We start from the raw sequence: 19,810 nt of genomic DNA, 5'->3' as shown, positions 1-19,810 counted from the left end.
TGAAGTTGATCTGAAGACTTATGTGTAAATTTAAACATTTATCAGGGGGACCCTTTTGGATCCCCGAGAACTGTAGTGGGATTCTTTTTCTTTTTTGAACAGTCATTGTCCAAAAAATAATAATGAATCAAAATCAGTGTTATTATGAACTATTGACCCTTTTCAGGCTCCAATTACTTCACATCAAAATATTACACTTTGAAATATTTTTTTGGAGGTAAATATTGCACATTTTGTGTTTTTGCCATGAAAAAAATATTACCTTTTCAATGACTAAAAAGGCATGAAAAATAATACCAAATAATAATAAAAACTTATAATCGACAGATCTGAAGTTGATCTGAAGACTTATGCGTAAATATGACTTATCAACATTTATCAGTGGGACCCTTTTGGATCCCAGAGAACTGTAGTGGGATTATTTTTCTTTTTTGAACAATCATTGTCCAAAAAATAATAATAAATCAAAAAAATCAGTGTTACTATGAATTATTGACCCTTTTCAGGCTCCAATTACTTCACATCAAAATATTACACTTTGAAATATTATTTGGGGGGGGGGTAAATATTGCACATTTTGTGTTTTTGTCATTAAAAAAATATTGCCTTTTCAATCAATGACTAAAAGGGCATGAAAAATAATACCAAATAATAATAAAAATGTATAATCGACAGATCTGAAGTTGATCTGGAGACTTCTGTGTAAATATGACTTATTAACGTTTATCAGTGGGACCCTTTTGGATCCCTGAGAATTTCAGAGTTGTTGTTTTTTTAACTGTCATTGCTCAAAAAAATAATAATGCATCAGAATAAATGTCATGAATGATTGACATATACAAGACTGCAATTATCTTACAACTTTGATCTTTTTTTGGAGGGGGGGGGTTTATAAAAACAGGGTTTTCTTGAACAAAAAAAGGCATAAAACAAGAAACATGACCATTTTATATCAACAAATAGATCTGAAGTTGATCTACATATTGTAAGCATTGATTATTTTTAATATAAATGACTTATTTTTAACTTATTTATGACTGAGACCCTTCTGGGTCCCCTGCAGGACCAAGCTTGACGGGAGCACTAAAATTATATATATATATATATATATATATATATATATATATATATATATATATATATATATATATATATATATATATATATATATATATATATATATATATATATATATATATATATATATATATATATATATATATATATATATATATATATATATATATATATAAATGGCCCCCGCATGCTTTGATGTTTCAGTGTGCGGCCCTCAGTGGAAAAAGTTTGGACACCCCTGATCTGGGCTCTACTATACAAAATAAGTTTTTCAAAGATCCTCTATTTCACAGGAACGCGTTGCTGTCTGCAAGCAGCTATTGCAAAATGTATGCCAAAGATCCTGTAGGGCTCTGCTTTTTAAACATACCTACAAAAATTGTATGTATAAGAATCGACTAGGGAAAACATGTCAAAGATCCTCTATTTGAGAAGAGTGCTCTGCTTAACAAGTTGTCAAAGATCCTCTGCATAACATAATTACTCAACTGTTTTTAACTATGTGCTGCAAAAACTTGTGTCAAAGATCGTCTATGTAACAGGAACCGCCTGCTAAGTAAAAGCATTTACTACAAAAAAAGATCCTCTATTTGACAGAAGATCTCTGATGTCTGTAAGAACATGTCAGAGTGTTCTGCTTTTAAAGATGTGCTGCAAAAAGTACATCAAAGATCTTTAAAAAGAGCTTATTGAGGTGGGGTTGGGGGGCACTATTCAAAGATCCTCTAAATAGCGAGAGTGCTCTGCTGTCTTTGAAAGATGTCCACAAACACGTGAGTTCAAGATGTTCCAGAAAACAGGAGCTTTGTGTAAGAAGTATCTGTTGTGAAGAAAAACATGTTTTAAAGACCCTCTATTTGACAGGAGCGCTGTGGCGTTTGTAAAAGGACGGAGACGTCATCACGTCGTACGTAAAGGAGGAGCTTGTGGCGTCATCACGTCGTACGTAAAGGAGGAGCTTGTGGCTCGGGAAGCAGCGATTAGCTAAAAGAGGCTTAGCTTTAAAAAGTAGAATAATGGAGTACAGCTTTAGCCCAACATAGATTTAAATGTAGCAAATTCGAGGCAAGAATTTACGAAAACACCACATTTCACGGGCATTTAGTACGTATGGATGCTTTTATATCGTAATTTATTGCAAGGATAGAACACGTGGCTCGTTGGTCTAGGGGTATGATTCTCGCTTCGGGTGCGAGAGGTCCCGGGTTCAAATCCCGGACGAGCCCATTTCTTTGACATTTTATTCCCGCCCCTTTTCCAACGAAGTCAGTTGAGGAGTCATCTTCGTTTCGGTTAAACCTGATTAGGAACCGGATCTGAAGAGATCCGTTGGCCTTGACTAATACGTGACGGTGCGTGTCACTTAACGTACCCGGTAACCGTCAGCACACTGACCGAAATATAGCCGAGATCGGGACATAGTGATACACAGCGGCTCGTTGGTCTAGGGGTATGATTCTCGCTTTGGGTGCGAGAGGTCCCGGGTTCAAATCCCGGACGAGCCCACTTTTTTTTTTTTTTGGTGGTGAAAAGTATTATTCACGTTCAAAAGTGATAGCCCCGCCCTTTCCTGCTCTGGAAAGCATGAAACCTCCCACATCATCATCATCATCATAATCCCATGTCACTGTTCCCACCTGCTCTCCTTTTATACAAACAAAGGAGTCCCACCCCCACCAACCCTACCAACACCACCTTCTGGTGAAGACCACCTCCACTCACTCCCGGATCAAAACCTCCTGAGGACCATCTTTGTTTCTTCTCCTCAACTTTACTGTAAGTGCTCTATTTTTTTGGTCTCATACTTTGAAGTGTTTACATTTTAGGCCTTCAATTTTGTTTTTGTCAGAAGGAGACTTTTCCCACTTTTAATCAAAGCCCACTCGGATGAGAGACTGTTTACCGGTAAAGTGTAAAAAGAAGCGATACATCGAGTAGAACAGGTTTGCCCAAACTTTTTTCCACTAAGCCCACAGACTGACTAATCAAATGATGTCGGGGCCATTTCAGTAGTTTTCACCTTCAAAACCGGTATAATTCAATTTTTTTTTAATAAGCTAAAACGGCTAGCATGCTAACAGTACTATTTTAATAATAATAACACTGTTCACTCTTAGCACTAGTGAAATACCAAAGTATATGACACTATACCTGCTAAATTACATTAAAAATCGAGCTAAAATGCCAACTATACCTGCTAAATTACATTACAAATCGAGCAAAAATGCTAACTATACCTGCTAAATTATATTAAAAATGTAGCTAAAATGCTAACTATACCTGCTAAATTACATTAAAAATCGAGCTAAAATGCTAACTATACCTGCTAAATTACATTAAAAATCTAGCTAAAATGCGAACTATACCTGCTAAATTACATTAAAATCGAGCTAAAATGCTAACTATACTTGCTAAATTACATTAAAAAAAAATCGAGCTAAAATGCTAACTGTACTACCAAAATATATCAATGTTATGAATTATTGACCTATTTAGGGCTCTAATTACTTCAAATTAAATATTACAGTTTGAAACATTTATTGGGGAAAATACTGTATATTTTTGTGTTTTTGCCATAAAAATCGAAGTTTTTTTATGACTAAATGGGCATTGAACAAAATAAAACATAAAAATATTAACTTATAATCAACGGATAAATCTGAAGTTGATTTAGAGATTTAATGCTAGAAATACTAGCATGCATCAAGTACTACAAAATGAGCTATAAAAAACAAACTAGCATACAAACGTTAGCATGCTAACAGGTATTTGTCAAGTACGAAAATATTTGACGCTGAGGTGTATGCCTGCAAAATTAGCAAAAAAAAAAAAATCTAGCATGCTAACTGTAACGTGTCAAATACCAAAATATATTACTCTGCGGTAGCTGAAAAATTTAGTTGAAATGCTAGCATGCATCAAGTACTACAAAATGAGCTAATAAAAAAACTAGCATACTAACGTTAGCATGCTAACAGGTATTATTTGTCAAGTATGAAAATATTTGACGCTAAAGTGTATGCCTGCAAAATTATCAAAAAAAGTTAGCATGCTAATATTAGAATGCTAACTGTAGCGTGTCAAGTACCAAAATATATTACTCTGCGGTAGCTGAAAAAAGTAGTTGAAATGCTAGCATTCATCAAGTACTACAAAATGAGCTAAAAAAACAACAACCTAGCATACTAACGTTAGCATGCTAACAGGTATTATTTGTCAAGTATAAAAATATTTGACGCTAAAGTGTATGCCTGCAAAATTATCAAAAAAAGTTAGCATGCTAATATTAGAATGCTAACTGTAACGTGTCAAGTACCAATATATATTACTCTGTGCTAACTGAAAAATGTAGTTGAAATGCTAGCATGCATCAAGTACCACAAAATGAGCTAAAACAAAAAAACTAACACACTAACGTTAGCATGCTAATAGGTATTATTTATCAAGTATGAAAATATTTGACGCTGAGGTGTATGCCTGCAAAATTAGCACAAAAAAAAGCTAGCGTGCTAATATTAGAATGCTAACTGTAGCGAGTCAAGTACCAAAATATATTACTCTGCGGTAGCTGAAAAATGTAGTTGAAATGCTAGCATGCATCAAGTACTACAAAATGAGCTAATAAAAAAACTAGCATACTAACGTTAGCATGCTAACAGGTATTATTTGTCAAGCAACAAAAGTGAATATGCTGAGTTTTTGGAATGACATCACCCCACAGAGGCGTGGTTCTCCACCCCCCGCCATGGTTCTGTGCGGCGAGGGCGACTGCTGCGTGTGCCTGCTGGCGTTCTCGCGGGCGGAGCGCATCCCGCGTCAGCTGCACTGCCAACACACTTTCTGCCAGCCCTGCCTGGAGACCCTGCAGACGCGGGCCAAGAGCGGGCTGCTCACCGTGGGCTGCCCGCTGTGTCGCCGGGTCACCTGCATCCGGGCGGGCCTCAGCCTGCAGGAGGCGCTGTGGGTGGACAGCGGCGTGTGGGAGCAGATAGACCACGGCGGCGAAGACCACTCGCCGGAAGGCGGCACCGGAAACGAGACGGCGGCAGCAGAATGGTACATCATTTACTTTGTAAGATATGCTTTTATTCCTGGGGACCCTTTTGGGTCCCTGAGAACTCTAGTGTTTGTTTTTTAACTGTCATTGCTCCAAAAATAATAATGCATCATAATCAATATTATGAATGATTGACATATTAAGGCTGCACGTGTAGTACATCATAAGTATGGCATGTACCGCAACACCATGTGTAGCACATGTACTGTAAGTACACTACATGCACCATAAGTACGGCATGTACCGCATACACCACGTAGTGCATGTACCATAAGTACAGCATGTGCCATAAGTATGGCATGTACCGCATACACCAGGTGTAGCGCATGTACCATAAGTAAAGCATATACCACATACACCACGTGTACCGCATATAACACGTGTAGTACATGTACCATATGTATGGCACGTACCGCATACACGTGTAGTGCATGTACCATAAGTAAAGCATATACCGCATACACCACATGTACCGCATACAACACGTGTAGTGCATGTACCATAAGTATGGCATGTACCGCAACACCATGTGCAGCACATGTACCCAAGTACACTATATGTACCATAAGTAAGGTATGTACCGCATACACCACATGTAGTGTATGTACCATAAGTACAGCATGTACCATAAGTACGGCATGTACCGTATACACCAGGTGTAGCGCATGTACCATAAGTAAAGCATACACTGCATGTCACGCATGTACCATACGTACGGCATGTACCGCATATACCAGGTGTAGCACATGTACCATAAGTAAAGCATGTACCGCATACAGCACATGTAGTGCATGTACCATACGTACGGCACGTACTGCGTACAACACATGTAGAGCATGTACCATAAGTACGGCATGTACCTCATAAACCAGGCGTAGCGCATGTACCATAAGTAAAGCTTGTACCGCATACAGCGCATACACCAGGTGTAGTGCATGTACCATTAAGTATGGCACCTACCACATACACCACGTGTAGTGCCTGTACCATAAGTATGGCATGTACCGCATAAACCAGGTGTAGCTCATGTACCGTAAGTAAAGCTTGTACCACATACAGCGCATACACCACGTGTAGTGCATGTACCGTAAGTACGACACGTACCGCATACACCATGGGTAGTGCATGTACCATAAATACGGCACATACCGCAACACCATGTGTAGCACATGTACCATAAGTACACTTAATGTACCATGCATGAATACGGCACGTACCGCATACACCACATGGAGCACATGTACCATAAGTACGGCATGTACCGCATACACCATGTGTAGCGCATGTACCACAGGTACACTACATGTACCATGAGTACAGCATGTACCACATACACCACGTGCAGAGTATGTACCATAAGTACGGGACGTACCGCACACACCAGGTGTAGCACATGTACCATAAGTATACTACATGTACCATAAGTACGGCATGTACCACATACACCACGTGTAGTGCATGTACCATAAGTAAAGCTTGTACCGCATACACCACGTGTAGTGCATGTACCATAAGTACGGCACGTACCGCATACACCACGTGTAGTGCATGTACCATAAGCATGGCACGTACCGCATACACCACATGGAGTGCATGTACCATATGTACGGCACATACTGCATACACCAGGTGTAGTGCATATACCATAAGTACGGCACGTACTGCATACACCACGTGCAGAGCATGTACCATAAGTACGGCATGTACCGCACACACCAGGTGTAGCGCATGTACCATAAGTAAAGCATATACCGCATACACCACATACAACACATGTAGTGCATGTACCATACGTATGGCACGTATTGCATACACCGCGTGTAGTGCATGTACCATAAGTATGGCATGTACCACAACACCATGTGTAGCACATGTACCAAAAGTACACTACATGTACCATAAGAAAGACATGTACCGCATACACCACATGTAGTGCATGTACCATAAGTACGGCATGTACCTTATACACCACATATAGCACATGTACCATAAGTACACTGTATGTACCATAAGTACACTACTTGTACCATAAGTACACTACATGTACCATGCGTACGGCATGTACCGCATACACCACGTGCACCATGCGTACGGCATGTACCGCATACACCACGTGTAGTGCATGTACCATAAGCATGGCACGTACCGCATACACCACATGGAGTGCATGTACCATATGTACGGCACGTACTGCATACACCAGGTGTAGTGCATATACCATAAGTACGGCACATACTGCATACACCTTGTGCAGAGCATGTACCATAAGTACGGCATGTACCGCATACACCAGGTGTAGCGCATGTACCATAAGTAAAGCATATACCGCATACACCACATACAACACATGTGGTGCATGTACCATACGTATGGCACGTACTGCATACACCGCGTGTAGTGCATTGTACCATAAGTATGGCATGTACCGCAACACCATGTGTAGCACATGTACCAAAAGTACACTACATGTACCATAAGTAAGACATGTACCGCATACACCACATGTAGTGCATGTACCATAAGTACGGCATGTACCTTATACACCACGTATAGCACATGTACCATAAGTACACTACATGTACCATAAGTACACTACTTGTACCATAAGTACACTACATGTACCATGCGTACGGCATGTACTGCATACACCACGTGCACCATGCGTACGGCACGTACCGCATACACCACGTGTAGTGCATGTACCATAAGCATGGCACGTACCGCATACACCACATGGAGTGCATGTACCATATGTACGGCACATACTGCATACACCAGGTGTAGTGCATATACCATAAGTACGGCACATACTGCATACACCACGTGCAGAGCATGTACCATAAGTACGGCATGTACCGCATACACCAGGTGTAGCGCATGTACCATAAGTAAAGCATATACCGCATACACCACATACAACACATGTAGTGCATGTACCATACGTATGGCACGTACTGCATACACCGCGTGTAGTGCATGTACCATAAGTATGGCATGTACCACAACACCATGTGTAGCACATGTACCAAAAGTACACTACATGTACCATAAGAAAGACATGTACCGCATACACCACATGTAGTGCATGTACCATAAGTACGGCATGTACCTTATACACCACGTATAGCACATGTACCATAAGTACACTACATGTACCATAAGTACACTACTTGTATCATAAGTACACTACATGTACCATGAGTACGGCGAGTACGGCATGCACTGCATACACCACGTGCCCCATGCGTACGGCATGTACGGCATGATGAAGAAGGTAACTGTGTTCCCCAGCACGGCCCATGACGGCGTGTCCAGAAGCAAGCGCAGGCTGAGCACGTTCTTCAGGAAGCTGAGGCTGAGCAAACGTCGTCAAGAGACGATCGTGCCCAGCAGCAACGTGTAAGTCCCGAGCAGCAGAAGAAGTGTCGACAAAAACGCGAGATGATTGTGCGTCTTTCCGCCGGCAGGGAAATGAAGTCGTGGCGCAGACTTCCTGCTGAAGAAGCAGCATGACGGAGAAGAAGAGTGGCGTGATGACCTATTGTCCTCCCAGCTGCTGCTCCAGAGGGCAGATGGCCGACTCGGGACGTTGGACAAGTAAACAATTTGCATGAGGGGCAACAAAAGGCCACTCGAGTGTGTGCGTGAGGCGCGGCGGCCACTAAAGAGCCGCTGGAGCGTGAAAGAGGATTGTGGAGAGTTGGCTGAGCATCTGGCAACCCTGCCGTGTTGCAACAAGACCAGCATCTGGCAACCCTGCCGGGTTGCAACAAAGACGAGCATCTGGCAACCCTGCCGTGTTGCAACAAGACCAGCATCTGGCAACCCTGCCGTGTTGCCACAAGACGATCATCTGGCAACCCTGCCGTGTTGCAACAAAGACCAGCATCTGGCAACCCTGCCGTGTTGCAACAGGACGAGCATCTGGCAACCCTGCCGTGTTGCAACAAGACGAGCATCTGGCAACCCTGCCGTGCTGCAACAAAGATGAGCATCTGGCAACCCTGCCGTGTTGCAACAAGACCAGCATCTGGCAACCCTGCCGGGTTGCAACAAAGACGAGCATCTGGCAACCCTGCCGTGTTGCAACAAGACCAGCATCTGGCAACCCTGCCGTGTTGCCACAAGACGATCATCTGGCAACCCTGCCGTGTTGCAACAGGACCAGCATCTGGCAACCCTGCCGTGTTGCAACAGGACGAGCATCTGGCAACCCTGCCGTGTTGCAACAAGACGAGCATCTGGCAACCCTGCCGTGCTGCAACAAAGATGAGCATCTGGCAACCCTGCCGTGTTGCAACAAGACCAGCATCTGGCAACCCTGCCGTGTTGCAACAGGACGAGCATCTGGCAACCCTGCCGTGTTGCAACAAGACCAGCATCTGGCAACCCTGCCGTGTTGCAACAAGACCAGCATCTGGCAACCCTGCCGTGTTGCAACAGGACCGGCATCTGGCAACCCTGCCGTGTTGCAACAGGACCAGCATCTGGCAACCCTGCCGTGTTGCAACAAGACCAGCATCTGGCAACCCTGCCGTGTTGCCACAAGACGATCATCTGGCAACCCTGCCGTGTTGCAACAAAGACCAGCATCTGGCAACCCTGCCGTGCTGCAACAAAGACCAGCATCTGGCAACCCTGCCGTGCTGCAACAAAGACGAGCATCTGGCAACCCTGCCGTGCTGCAACAAAGATGAGCATCTGGCAACCCTGCCGTGTTGCAACAAGACCAGCATCTGGCAACCCTGCCGTGCTGCAACAAAGACGAGCATCTGGCAACCCTGCTGTGCTGCAACAAAGATGAGCATCTGGCAACCCTGCCGTGTTGCAACAAGACCAGCATCTGGCAACCCTGCCGTGTTGCAACAGGACCAGCATCTGGCAACCCTTCCGTGTTGCAACAGGACCAGCATCTGGCAACCCTGCCGTGTTGCAACAGGACCAGCATCTGGCAACCCTGCCGTGTTGCAACAAAGACGAGCATCTGGCAACCCTGCCGTGCTGCAACAAAGACGAGCATCTGGCAACCCTGCCGTGCTGCAACAAAGATGAGCATCTGGCAACCCTACCGGGTTGCAACAAAGACCAGCGTCTGGCAACCCTGCCGTGCTGCAACAAAGACCAGCATCTGGCAACCCTGCCGTGCTGCAACAAAGACGAGCATCTGGCAACCCTGCCGTGTTGCAACAAGACCAGCATCTGGCAACCCTGCCGTGTTGCAACAGGACCAGCATCTGGCAACCCTACCGTGTTGCAACAGGACCAGCATCTGGCAACCCTGCCGTGTTGCAACAGGACCAGCATCTGGCAACCCTGCCGTGCTGCAACAAAGACGAGCATCTGGCAACCCTGCCGTGTTGCAACAAAGACCAGCATCTGGCAACCCTGCCGTGTTGCAACAGGACCAGCATCTGGCAACCCTGCCGTGTTGCAACAGGACCAGCATCTGGCAACCCTGCCGTGTTGCAACAAGACCAGCATCTGGCAACCCTGCCGTGCTGCAACAAAGACCAGCATCTGGCAACCCTGCCGTGTTGCAACCAGACTCAAAATCACCTTTCAGGCTCAATAAAAATAATCCACTTCCACAGACTTTGTTTCCAAGTCCAGTTTGGCGTGTCCATCGTTAAAAAGAGTCCGATTTGGTTTTGCGGACCTCTCCCCCATTTTGATGTGTTTTTAGTTGCAAAAAAACGACATAATACTTGACATGCATGCAGAAAGTATTCACAGCACTTCACTGTTCCCACATGTTGTTACGTTGCAGCTCGGGATGTAACGATCATCGACAGTTCGTATTACCGTTTTAAATGAAAATGGTAAAACCCGTGACTGAGAAGATTTTGATGAACCCACAGACCACTGATACAGATCTTTTATCATTCAAAAATACACTAAAACCTTTACGAATTGGAATGGAAAAAGATATATATATATATATATATATATATATATATATATATATATATATATATATATATATATATATATATATATATATATATATGTATATATATATATATATATATATATATATATATATATATATATATATATATATATATATATATATATATATATATATATATATATATACATATATATATACACATATATATACATATATATACATACATACATATATATATATATATATACATATATATATACATATATATATACATATATATATACACATATATATACATATATATACATACATACATATATATATATGTATATACATATATATATACATATATATATACATATATATACACATATATACATACACATATATATATATATATATATATATATATATATATATATTTTTTTTTTTTTTTAAATATATATATACATATATATATATATATATATATATATATATGTATATATATATATATAACACTGAATGTGGAACAAGCAACGCTTATATCACTTAATAGTGCAAAATCAACTTTCAAAAAACAAACAAAAAAACATTAAAGGCATATTAAATAAAATTTAAATAAAAAATTGAATGCCTCTTTTCTATTTGCAGCCTTCTGAGGTAAATAACTTTTTCCACAGGCTAATACATTTGAAAATAAAATAATGAATGAATCAACCATTCAGGCCTTTTTACTGCTCAGTTTGCCACACACTCATCTAATCCAGTGGTTCTCAAACTTTTTTTTGTCATCCCCCACTTTGGACAAGGGGGAGTTTTCAAGCCCGACCTGCCCCCATCGCCCCAATAGAACGCTAATGCCAAGCTTAACATTTTCAAATTTATTGAACATCAAGTAACATCAAGTTGTATACATTCAATAACATAAAATAACATCAAGTTCAATAATAAATAAAATAACTGTGCAGCTGTGGTATAACTTGCATCAAGTTCAATAATAAATAAAATAACTGTGCAGCTGTGGTATAACTTGCATCAAGTTCAATATCAAATAAAATAACTTGCATCAAGTTCAATAATAAATCAAACAAAAGTGTTATAACTTGCATCAAGTTCAATAATAAATCAAATAAAAGTGTTATAACTTGCATCAAGTTCAATAATAAATCAAATAAAAGTGTTATAACTTGCATCAAGTTCAATAATAAATCAAATAAAAGTGTTATAACTTGCATCAAGTTCAATAATAAATAAAACAAAAGTGTTATAACTTGCATCAAGTTCAATAATAAATCAAATAAAAGTGTTATAACTTGCATCAAGTTCAATAATAAATAAAAAAAAGTGTAATAACTTGCATCAAGTTCAATAATAAATCAAAAAAGTGTTATAACTTGCATCAAGTTCAATAATAAATCAAATAAAAGTGTTATAACTTGCATCAAGTTCAATAATAAATCAAAAAAAGTGTTATAACTTGCATCAAGTTCAACAATAAATCAAATAAAAGTGTTATAACTTGCATCAAGTTCAATAATAAATCAAATAAAAGTGTTATAACTTGCATCAAGTTCAATAATAAATCAAATAAAAGTGTTATAACTTGCATCAAGTTCAATAATAAATCACATAAAAGTGTTATAACTTGCATCAAGTTCAATAATAAATCAAATAAAAGTGTTATAACTTGCATCAAGTTCAATAATAAATCAAATAAAAGTGTTATAACTTGCATCAAGTTCAATAATAAATCAAATAAAAGTGTTATAACTTGCATCAAGTTCAATAATAAATCAATAATTGGGACTTCCAAGATGGCTGCGCTTCAGAGCAGCGGCTTCGTGCGAGCGCTCCTGGAAGTGAGGGCAAAAATACCCCTCAATTCAGTCAATTTCATGGCTGGCTCACAGCGTGTTCACTCCGTGATCACTTACGACCGACTTACAATTCTGGATGTGGAGAGATCGGGCCATTTTGGGCTGATAGATGCGTGTACGATGGACCTGCTCGCTAGCTTGGGAATTCTTCGCGAGCTACATCCAGCAGTGGCCTTTGAAGCAGCGGCGTCGACTTCCAGCGGAGACGGTCAGCGAAAGAGACGTAAGCGGTGCGCTCGGAAGCAGAAGCGGGGGTGTCGGGCGGGGCTAACAACAAAGCTAAATGCTTTGTTGTTAGCGGGGCTAACGAAAAAGCTAAATGCTAATCCACAAAGAAGCGCTAATAAGGAGTCTGTTAAGCTAGAACTAGCCAGCGCCAGGCTGGATAATCCCTGCACACATAGCAATTCTTCTAGAATAATATACAACTCACATAATGTTTTTTCTGCGTCAGAGGTGGACATGCATTTTACTGAGGTGGCAAACAATCTAAAAATTCCTGTCATATCAATTCCTAGATATGGTCGAAATTATTTAAAGTGCACTATGCATAATAAACGTAACATTATTAATATTGCTACTACGGATACTTTCAACAAAAACTCCTCAAAACAGCCCACTACCTATAATATGGGCTTTTTAAACATAAGGTCATTGTCTTCCAAAACGTTATTAGTTAATGAAGTCATCAGAGACAACAATCTTGATGTCGTTGGTTTAGCCGAGACCTGGCTCAAACCAGACGAATTTTTTGCGCTGGGTGAGGCGTCTCCTCCTGGCTATGCGGGAACGCATATTGCCCGCCCCATTAAAAGGGGTGGGGGTGTTGCACTAATATACAACAAAAACTTTAGCCTTACCTCGGACCTAAATAATAAATATAACTCGTTTGAGGTGCTCACTATGAGGTTTGTCACACCGCTGCCTCTCCACCTGGCTGTCATCTACCGCCCCCCTGGGCCCTATTCGGACTTTATCAATGAATTTTCAGAGTTCGTTGCTGATCTAGTGACGCACGCCGACAATATAATCATAATGGGAGACTTTAACATCCATATGAATACCCCATCGGACCCTCCATGCGTGGCGCTCCAGACTATAATTGATAGCTGTGGTCTTACACAAATAATAAATGAACCCACGCATCGCAACGGTAATACGATAGATCTAGTGCTTGTCAGGGGTGTCACCACCTCTAAAGTTACGATACTCCCGTACACTAAAGTAATGTCCGATCATTACCTTATAAAATTCGAAGTTCGGACTCATTGTCAACAAACTAATAATAATAATAATAACTACTATAGCAGCCGCAACATTAATACTGCCACAACGACGACTCTTACTGACCTACTGCCTTCAGTAATGGCACCTTTCCCAAATTATGTGGGCTCTATTGATAACCTCACTAACAACTTTAACGACGCCCTGCGCGACACCATTGATATTGTAGCACCGCTAAAGCTAAAAAGGGCCCCTAAAAGGCGTACCCCATGGTTTACAGAAGAAACTAAAGCCCAGAAATTATCATGTAGAAAGCTGGAACGCAAATGGCGTGCGACTAAACTTGAGGTTTTCCATCAAGCATGGAGTGATAGTTTAATAACTTATAAACGCATGCTTACCTCAGCTAAAGCTAAATATTACTCAAATCTCATCCACCTCAACAAAAATGATCCTAAATTTTTGTTTAGTACAGTAGCATCGCTAACCCAACAAGGGACTCCTCCCAGTAGCTCCACCCACTCGGCAGATGACTTTATGAATTTCTTTAATAAGAAAATTGAACTCATCAGAAAAGAGATTAAAGACAATGCATCCCAGCCACAACTGGGTTCTATTAACACAAATATGACTGTATATACGACGGACATTGCCCTCCAAAATAGTTTCTCTCTCTTTGATGAAATAACATTGGAGGAATTGTTAAAATGTGTAAATGGGACAAAACAAACAACATGTTTACTTGACCCAATTCCTGGGAAACTTATCAAGGAACTTTTTGTTTTATTAGGTCCATCAGTGTTAAATATTATAAACCTATCACTTTCCTCTGGTACTGTTCCTCTAGCATTCAAAAAAGCGGTTATTCATCCTCTACTCAAAAGACCTAACCTCGATCCTGACCTCATGGTAAACTACCGGCCGGTGTCCCACCTACCGTTTATCTCGAAAATTCTCGAAAAAATTGTCGCACAGCAGCTAAATGAACACTTAGTGACTAACAATCTCTGTGAACCTTTTCAGTCCGGTTTCAGGGCAAATCACTCTACGGAGACAGCCCTCGCAAAAATGACTAATGATCTATTGCTGACGATGGATTCTGATGCTTCATCTATGTTGCTGCTTCTTGATCTTAGCGCCGCTTTCGATACTGTTGATCATAATATTTTATTAGAGCGTATCAAAACGCGTATTGGGATGTCAGACTTAGCCTTGTCTTGGTTTAACTCTTATCTTACTGACAGGATGCAGTGTGTCTCCCATAACAATGTGACCTCGGACTATGTTAAGGTAACGTGCGGAGTTCCCCAGGGTTCGGTTCTTGGCCCTGCACTCTTTAGTATTTACATGCTGCCGCTAGGTGACATTATACGCAAATACGGTGTTAGCTTTCACTGTTATGCTGATGACACCCAACTCTACATGCCCCTAAAGCTGACCAACACGCCGGACTGTAGTCAGCTGGAGGCGTGTCTTAATGAAATTAAACAATGGATGTCCGCTAACTTTTTGCAACTCAACGCTAAGAAAACGGAAATGCTGATTATCGGTCCTGCTCAACACCAACATCTATTTAATAATACCACCTTAACATTTGACAACCAAACAATTAAACAAGGCGACTCGGTAAAGAATCTGGGTATTATCTTCGACCCAACTCTCTCGTTTGAGTCACACATTAAGAGTGTTACTAAAACGGCCTTCTTTCATCTCCGTAATATCGCTAAAATTCGTTCCATTTTGTCCACAAGCGATGCTGAGATCATTATCCATGCGTTCGTTACATCTCGTCTCGATTACTGTAACGTATTATTTTCGGGCCTCCCTATGTCTAGCATTAAAAGATTACAGATGGTACAAAATGCGGCTGCTAGACTTTTGACAAAAACAAGAAAGTTTGATCATATTACGCCTATACTGGCTCACTTGCACTGGCTTCCTGTGCACCTAAGATGCGACTTTAAGGTTTTACTACTTACGTATAAAATACTACACGGTCAAGCTCCTGCCTATCTTGACGATTGTATTGTACCATATGTCCCGGCAAGAAATCTGCGTTCAAAGAACTCCGGCTTATTAGTGATTCCCAGAGCCCAAAAAAAGTCTGCGGGCTATAGAGCGTTTTCTATTCGGGCTCCAATACTATGGAATGCCCTCCCGGTAAAAGTTAGAGATGCTACCTCAGTAGAAGCATTTAAGTCTCATCTTAAAACTCATTTGTATACTCTAGCCTTTAAATAGACTCCCTTTTTAGACCAGTTGATCTGCCGTTTCTTTTCTTTTCTTTTCTACTCTGCTCCGGGGTGGACCGCTAGCCTGCCCATCAGATGGGGACATCTCTACGCTGCTGACCCGTCTCCACTCGGGATGGTTCCCGCTGGCCCCACCATGGACTGGACTTTCGCTGATGTGTTGGACTTTCACAATATTATATCAGACCCACTCGACACCGAGGATGTCGTTGTGGCTTGTACAGCCCTTTGAGACACTAGTGATTTAGGGCTATATAAATAAACATTGATTGATTGATTGATTGATTGAAATAAAAGTGTTATAACTTGCATCAAGTTCAATAATAAATCAAATAAAAGTGTTATAACTTGCATCAAGTTCAATAATAAACCCAAATAACTTGCATTAAGTTCAATAATAAATAAAAATAAAAGTGCCACTTTGCAATCTTTGCAAAAAAAAAAGGAGGAGCTATGCATTTGGCAAGACAGGGCAAGTGAACATGAGTTTTACAGTACTCCAGCATTAGTGGCTGCAATGAGCCTGTTTTGCACTGCACAGCTTTTCAAATGGGGGTTGCAGGCTTGACACTGCCACTGTTAAAACCTCTTTGAGTTCGGGGCTGAGCTGCCTTGACGCGAGTGCTTCCCGGTGAATGACACACAGTGTGTCCAATGCGCATTTGGCGCAACCCTCTTTATTAGAGCCTGCAGCCCGTTTCTTGACTTTGCCATGGTCTGTGCGCCATCAGAGCAAAAGCCCACACAGTTTTCCCATTTAAGGTCGTGTTCTTTGAGGAAACTGTCCATTATCTCGAACAGCAAAAAATTTCTGAAAATATGCATTTTCTTACATTTACGGGTTTATTCGGGACTCCTGATGACGTTTTGAGACATCTCCTACAACTACAGCACCAGAATTGTGCTGCTGAAGCAAGTCTGTTTTTTGGAATTTTTTTACAACATTTTAGCAAAAAAAAAATTTCTGAAAATATGCATTTTCTTACATTTTCTTACATTTACGGGTTTAGTCGGGACTCCTGATGACGTTTTGAGACATCTCCTACAACTAAAGCACCAGAATTGTACTGCTGAAGCAAGTCCGTTTTTTGGAATTTTTTGTAAGGTTCCCCCCTTACGACATTTTAGCAAAAAAATGTTTCCGTAAAATATGCATTTTCTTACATTTTCTTACATTTACGGGTTTAGTCGGGACTCCTGATGACGTTTTGAGACATCTCCTACGACTACAGCACCAGAATTGTGCTGCTGAAGCAAGTCCGTTTTTTGGAATTTTTTGTAAGGGTCCCCCCTTACGACATTTTAGCAAAAAAAAATTTTTCTGAAAATATGCATTTTCTTAAATTTTCTTACATTTACGGGTTTAGTCGGGACTCCTGATGACGTTTTGAGACATCTCCTACAACTACAGTATCAGAATTGTGCTGCTGAAGCAAGTCCGTTTTTTGGAATTTTTTGTAAGGGTCCCCCCTTACGACATTTTAGCAAAAAAAAAATTTTCTGAAAATATGCATTTTCTTAAATTTTCTTACATTTACGGGTTTAGTCGGGACTCCTGATGACGTTTTGAGACATCTCCTACAACTACAGCACCAGAATTGTACTGCTGAAGCAAGTCCGTTTTTTGGATTTTTTTGTAAGGGTCCCCCCTTACGACATTTTAGCAAAAAAAATTTTTCTGAAAATACGCATTTTCTTACATTTTCTTACATTTACGGGTTTAGTCGGGACTCCTGATGACGTTTTGAGACATCTCCTACAACTACAGCACCAGAATTGTACTGCTGAAGCAAGTCCGGTTTTTGGAATTTTTTGTAAGGGTCCCCCCTTACGACATTTTAGCAAAAAAAAAAAATCTGAAAATATGCATTTTCTTACATTTTCTTACATACAAAATACATGTACATGATGACATCATCACGTGCATGTGCATTTTGTAGTGGATGACGTCATGGAGTATTTTGCCCCCTGCTGGCCTGCGTTCACAGGTAGATGTTTCCACCACCTTTGATGTTTTACTACCTTTTCTCTGACTTGGTGGAATATTTCCATCTTTATGTGAAATGATTGGAATGACAGTCTAATGTTATTTTTCAAGACTAGTAGCAAATAAAAGTGTTTGTAGTCAAGGCGCCACCTTGTGGTGTGACTATCTAATCACATTAGATTCACTTTGGCAATAAAAGTCACTCATGGAACATTTTTTATTATTTTCTTAATTGTTTACACCATTTTGTCATCTAAAGTAAGCTAATAAATATTTTCTACTTCACTAAACACCAGATGGAATTATTGTGTCAACAGAGTACTTGTTTGATGAAGTACTGTGTGTTTTACACTATACAAGTACTTGTTTGATGAAGTACTGTGTGTTTTACACTATACAAGTACTTGTTTGATGAAGTACTGTGTGTTTTACACTATACAAGTACTTGTTTGATGAAGTACTGTGTGTTTTACACTATACAAGTACTTGTTTGATGAAGTACTGTGTGTTTTACACTATACAAGTACTTGTTTGATGAAGTACTGTGTGTTTTACACTATACAAGTACTTGTTTGATGAAGTACTGTGTGTTTTACACTATATAAGTACTTGTTTGATGAAGTACTGTGTGTTTTACACTATACAAGTACTTGTTTGATGAAGTACTGTGTGTTTTACACTATACAAGTACTTGTTTGATGTAGTACTATGTTTTAGCCTGATTGTACTTGTTTGATGAAGTACTGGGTTTTATTTTAATAGTACATGTTTGCTGAATTACTGTGTGTTTTAGCATAGTAGTACTTTTTTGATGAAGTACTTTGTGTTTTAGTTTAGTAGTACTTGTTTGATGAAGTACTGTGTGTTTTAGTTTAGTAGTACTTGTTTGATGAGGTACTGTGTGTTTTAGACTAGTAGTACTTGTTTGATGAAGTACTATGTTTTTTAGACTATACAAGTACTTGTTTGATGGAGTACTGTTTTCTCCTGATTGTACTTGTTTGATGAAGTACTGTGTGTTTTAGACTAGTAGTACTTGTTTGATGAAGTACTGTGTGTTTTAACTTAGTAGTACTTTTTTAATGAAGTACTGTGTGTTTGAACTTAGAAGTACTTTTTTAATGAAGTACTGTGTGTTTTAGACTAAAAGTTGAAAAATTGATTATAAAGACAATTATTGTAGTAATTTGTCTTACTTTCTTTAACAGGTTTTGTTTGTACGAGAATTGTTTATTCTTTTTATTTATTTATTACATGCATTGTTAATCGTGATGTAAAACATTGGAGGTAAATATCGTATTGTTGTGGAAGTGTATTGTCATCCTATAATAATAAATATGATCATTGTACAATAATAACAAAAAAGTAGAGCCTCCAGTCCAGCAGGTGGCGCCACTGCGCACCAACATGTTGATTCATCACCACAGGAAGACGCAGTAGCTT

At 40.1% G+C, this 19,810-nt stretch overlaps 1 protein-coding gene and 2 non-coding genes across 3 annotated transcripts; all 3 read left to right on the top strand.

The window, feature by feature from the left end:
- Positions 1 to 2,041: 2,041 nt before the first annotated feature.
- Positions 2,042 to 9,538, top strand: LOC133644124 (RING finger protein 208-like). The gene is made up of 4 exons (XM_062038446.1): positions 2,042 to 2,853; positions 4,799 to 5,133; positions 8,426 to 8,533; positions 8,602 to 9,538. Exons 2-4 carry the CDS (start codon positions 4,823 to 4,825, stop codon positions 8,645 to 8,647), a joined length of 465 nt encoding a protein of 154 aa, XP_061894430.1. The 5' UTR covers positions 2,042 to 2,853; positions 4,799 to 4,822; the 3' UTR covers positions 8,648 to 9,538.
- On the top strand, positions 2,232 to 2,303 carry trnap-cgg (transfer RNA proline (anticodon CGG)). Its single transcript has one exon. It is a non-coding gene; the product is annotated as a tRNA-Pro (tRNA).
- On the top strand, positions 2,511 to 2,582 carry trnap-ugg (transfer RNA proline (anticodon UGG)). The gene has a single exon. It is a non-coding gene; the product is annotated as a tRNA-Pro (tRNA).
- Positions 9,539 to 19,810: the final 10,272 nt, after the last annotated feature.

The sequence above is a fragment of the Entelurus aequoreus genome, linkage group LG27 (assembly GCF_033978785.1).
Source record: "Entelurus aequoreus isolate RoL-2023_Sb linkage group LG27, RoL_Eaeq_v1.1, whole genome shotgun sequence".
NCBI lineage: Eukaryota > Metazoa > Chordata > Actinopteri > Syngnathiformes > Syngnathidae > Entelurus > Entelurus aequoreus.
This window is presented reverse-complemented; position numbering and strand designations above follow the sequence as displayed.

Bases quoted from the DNA above. Each gene is read 5' to 3' on its own strand.
- LOC133644124 (XM_062038446.1), top strand. From the start codon at position 4,823: ATGGTTCTGTGCGGCGAGGGCGACTGCTGCGTGTGCCTGCTGGCGTTC. The intron at 5,134-8,425 runs GTACATCATTTA...TGTGTTCCCCAG, and splicing joins GAGACGGCGGCAGCAGAATG to CACGGCCCATGACGGCGTGT. The intron at 8,534-8,601 runs GTAAGTCCCGAG...TTCCGCCGGCAG, and splicing joins ATCGTGCCCAGCAGCAACGT to GGAAATGAAGTCGTGGCGCA.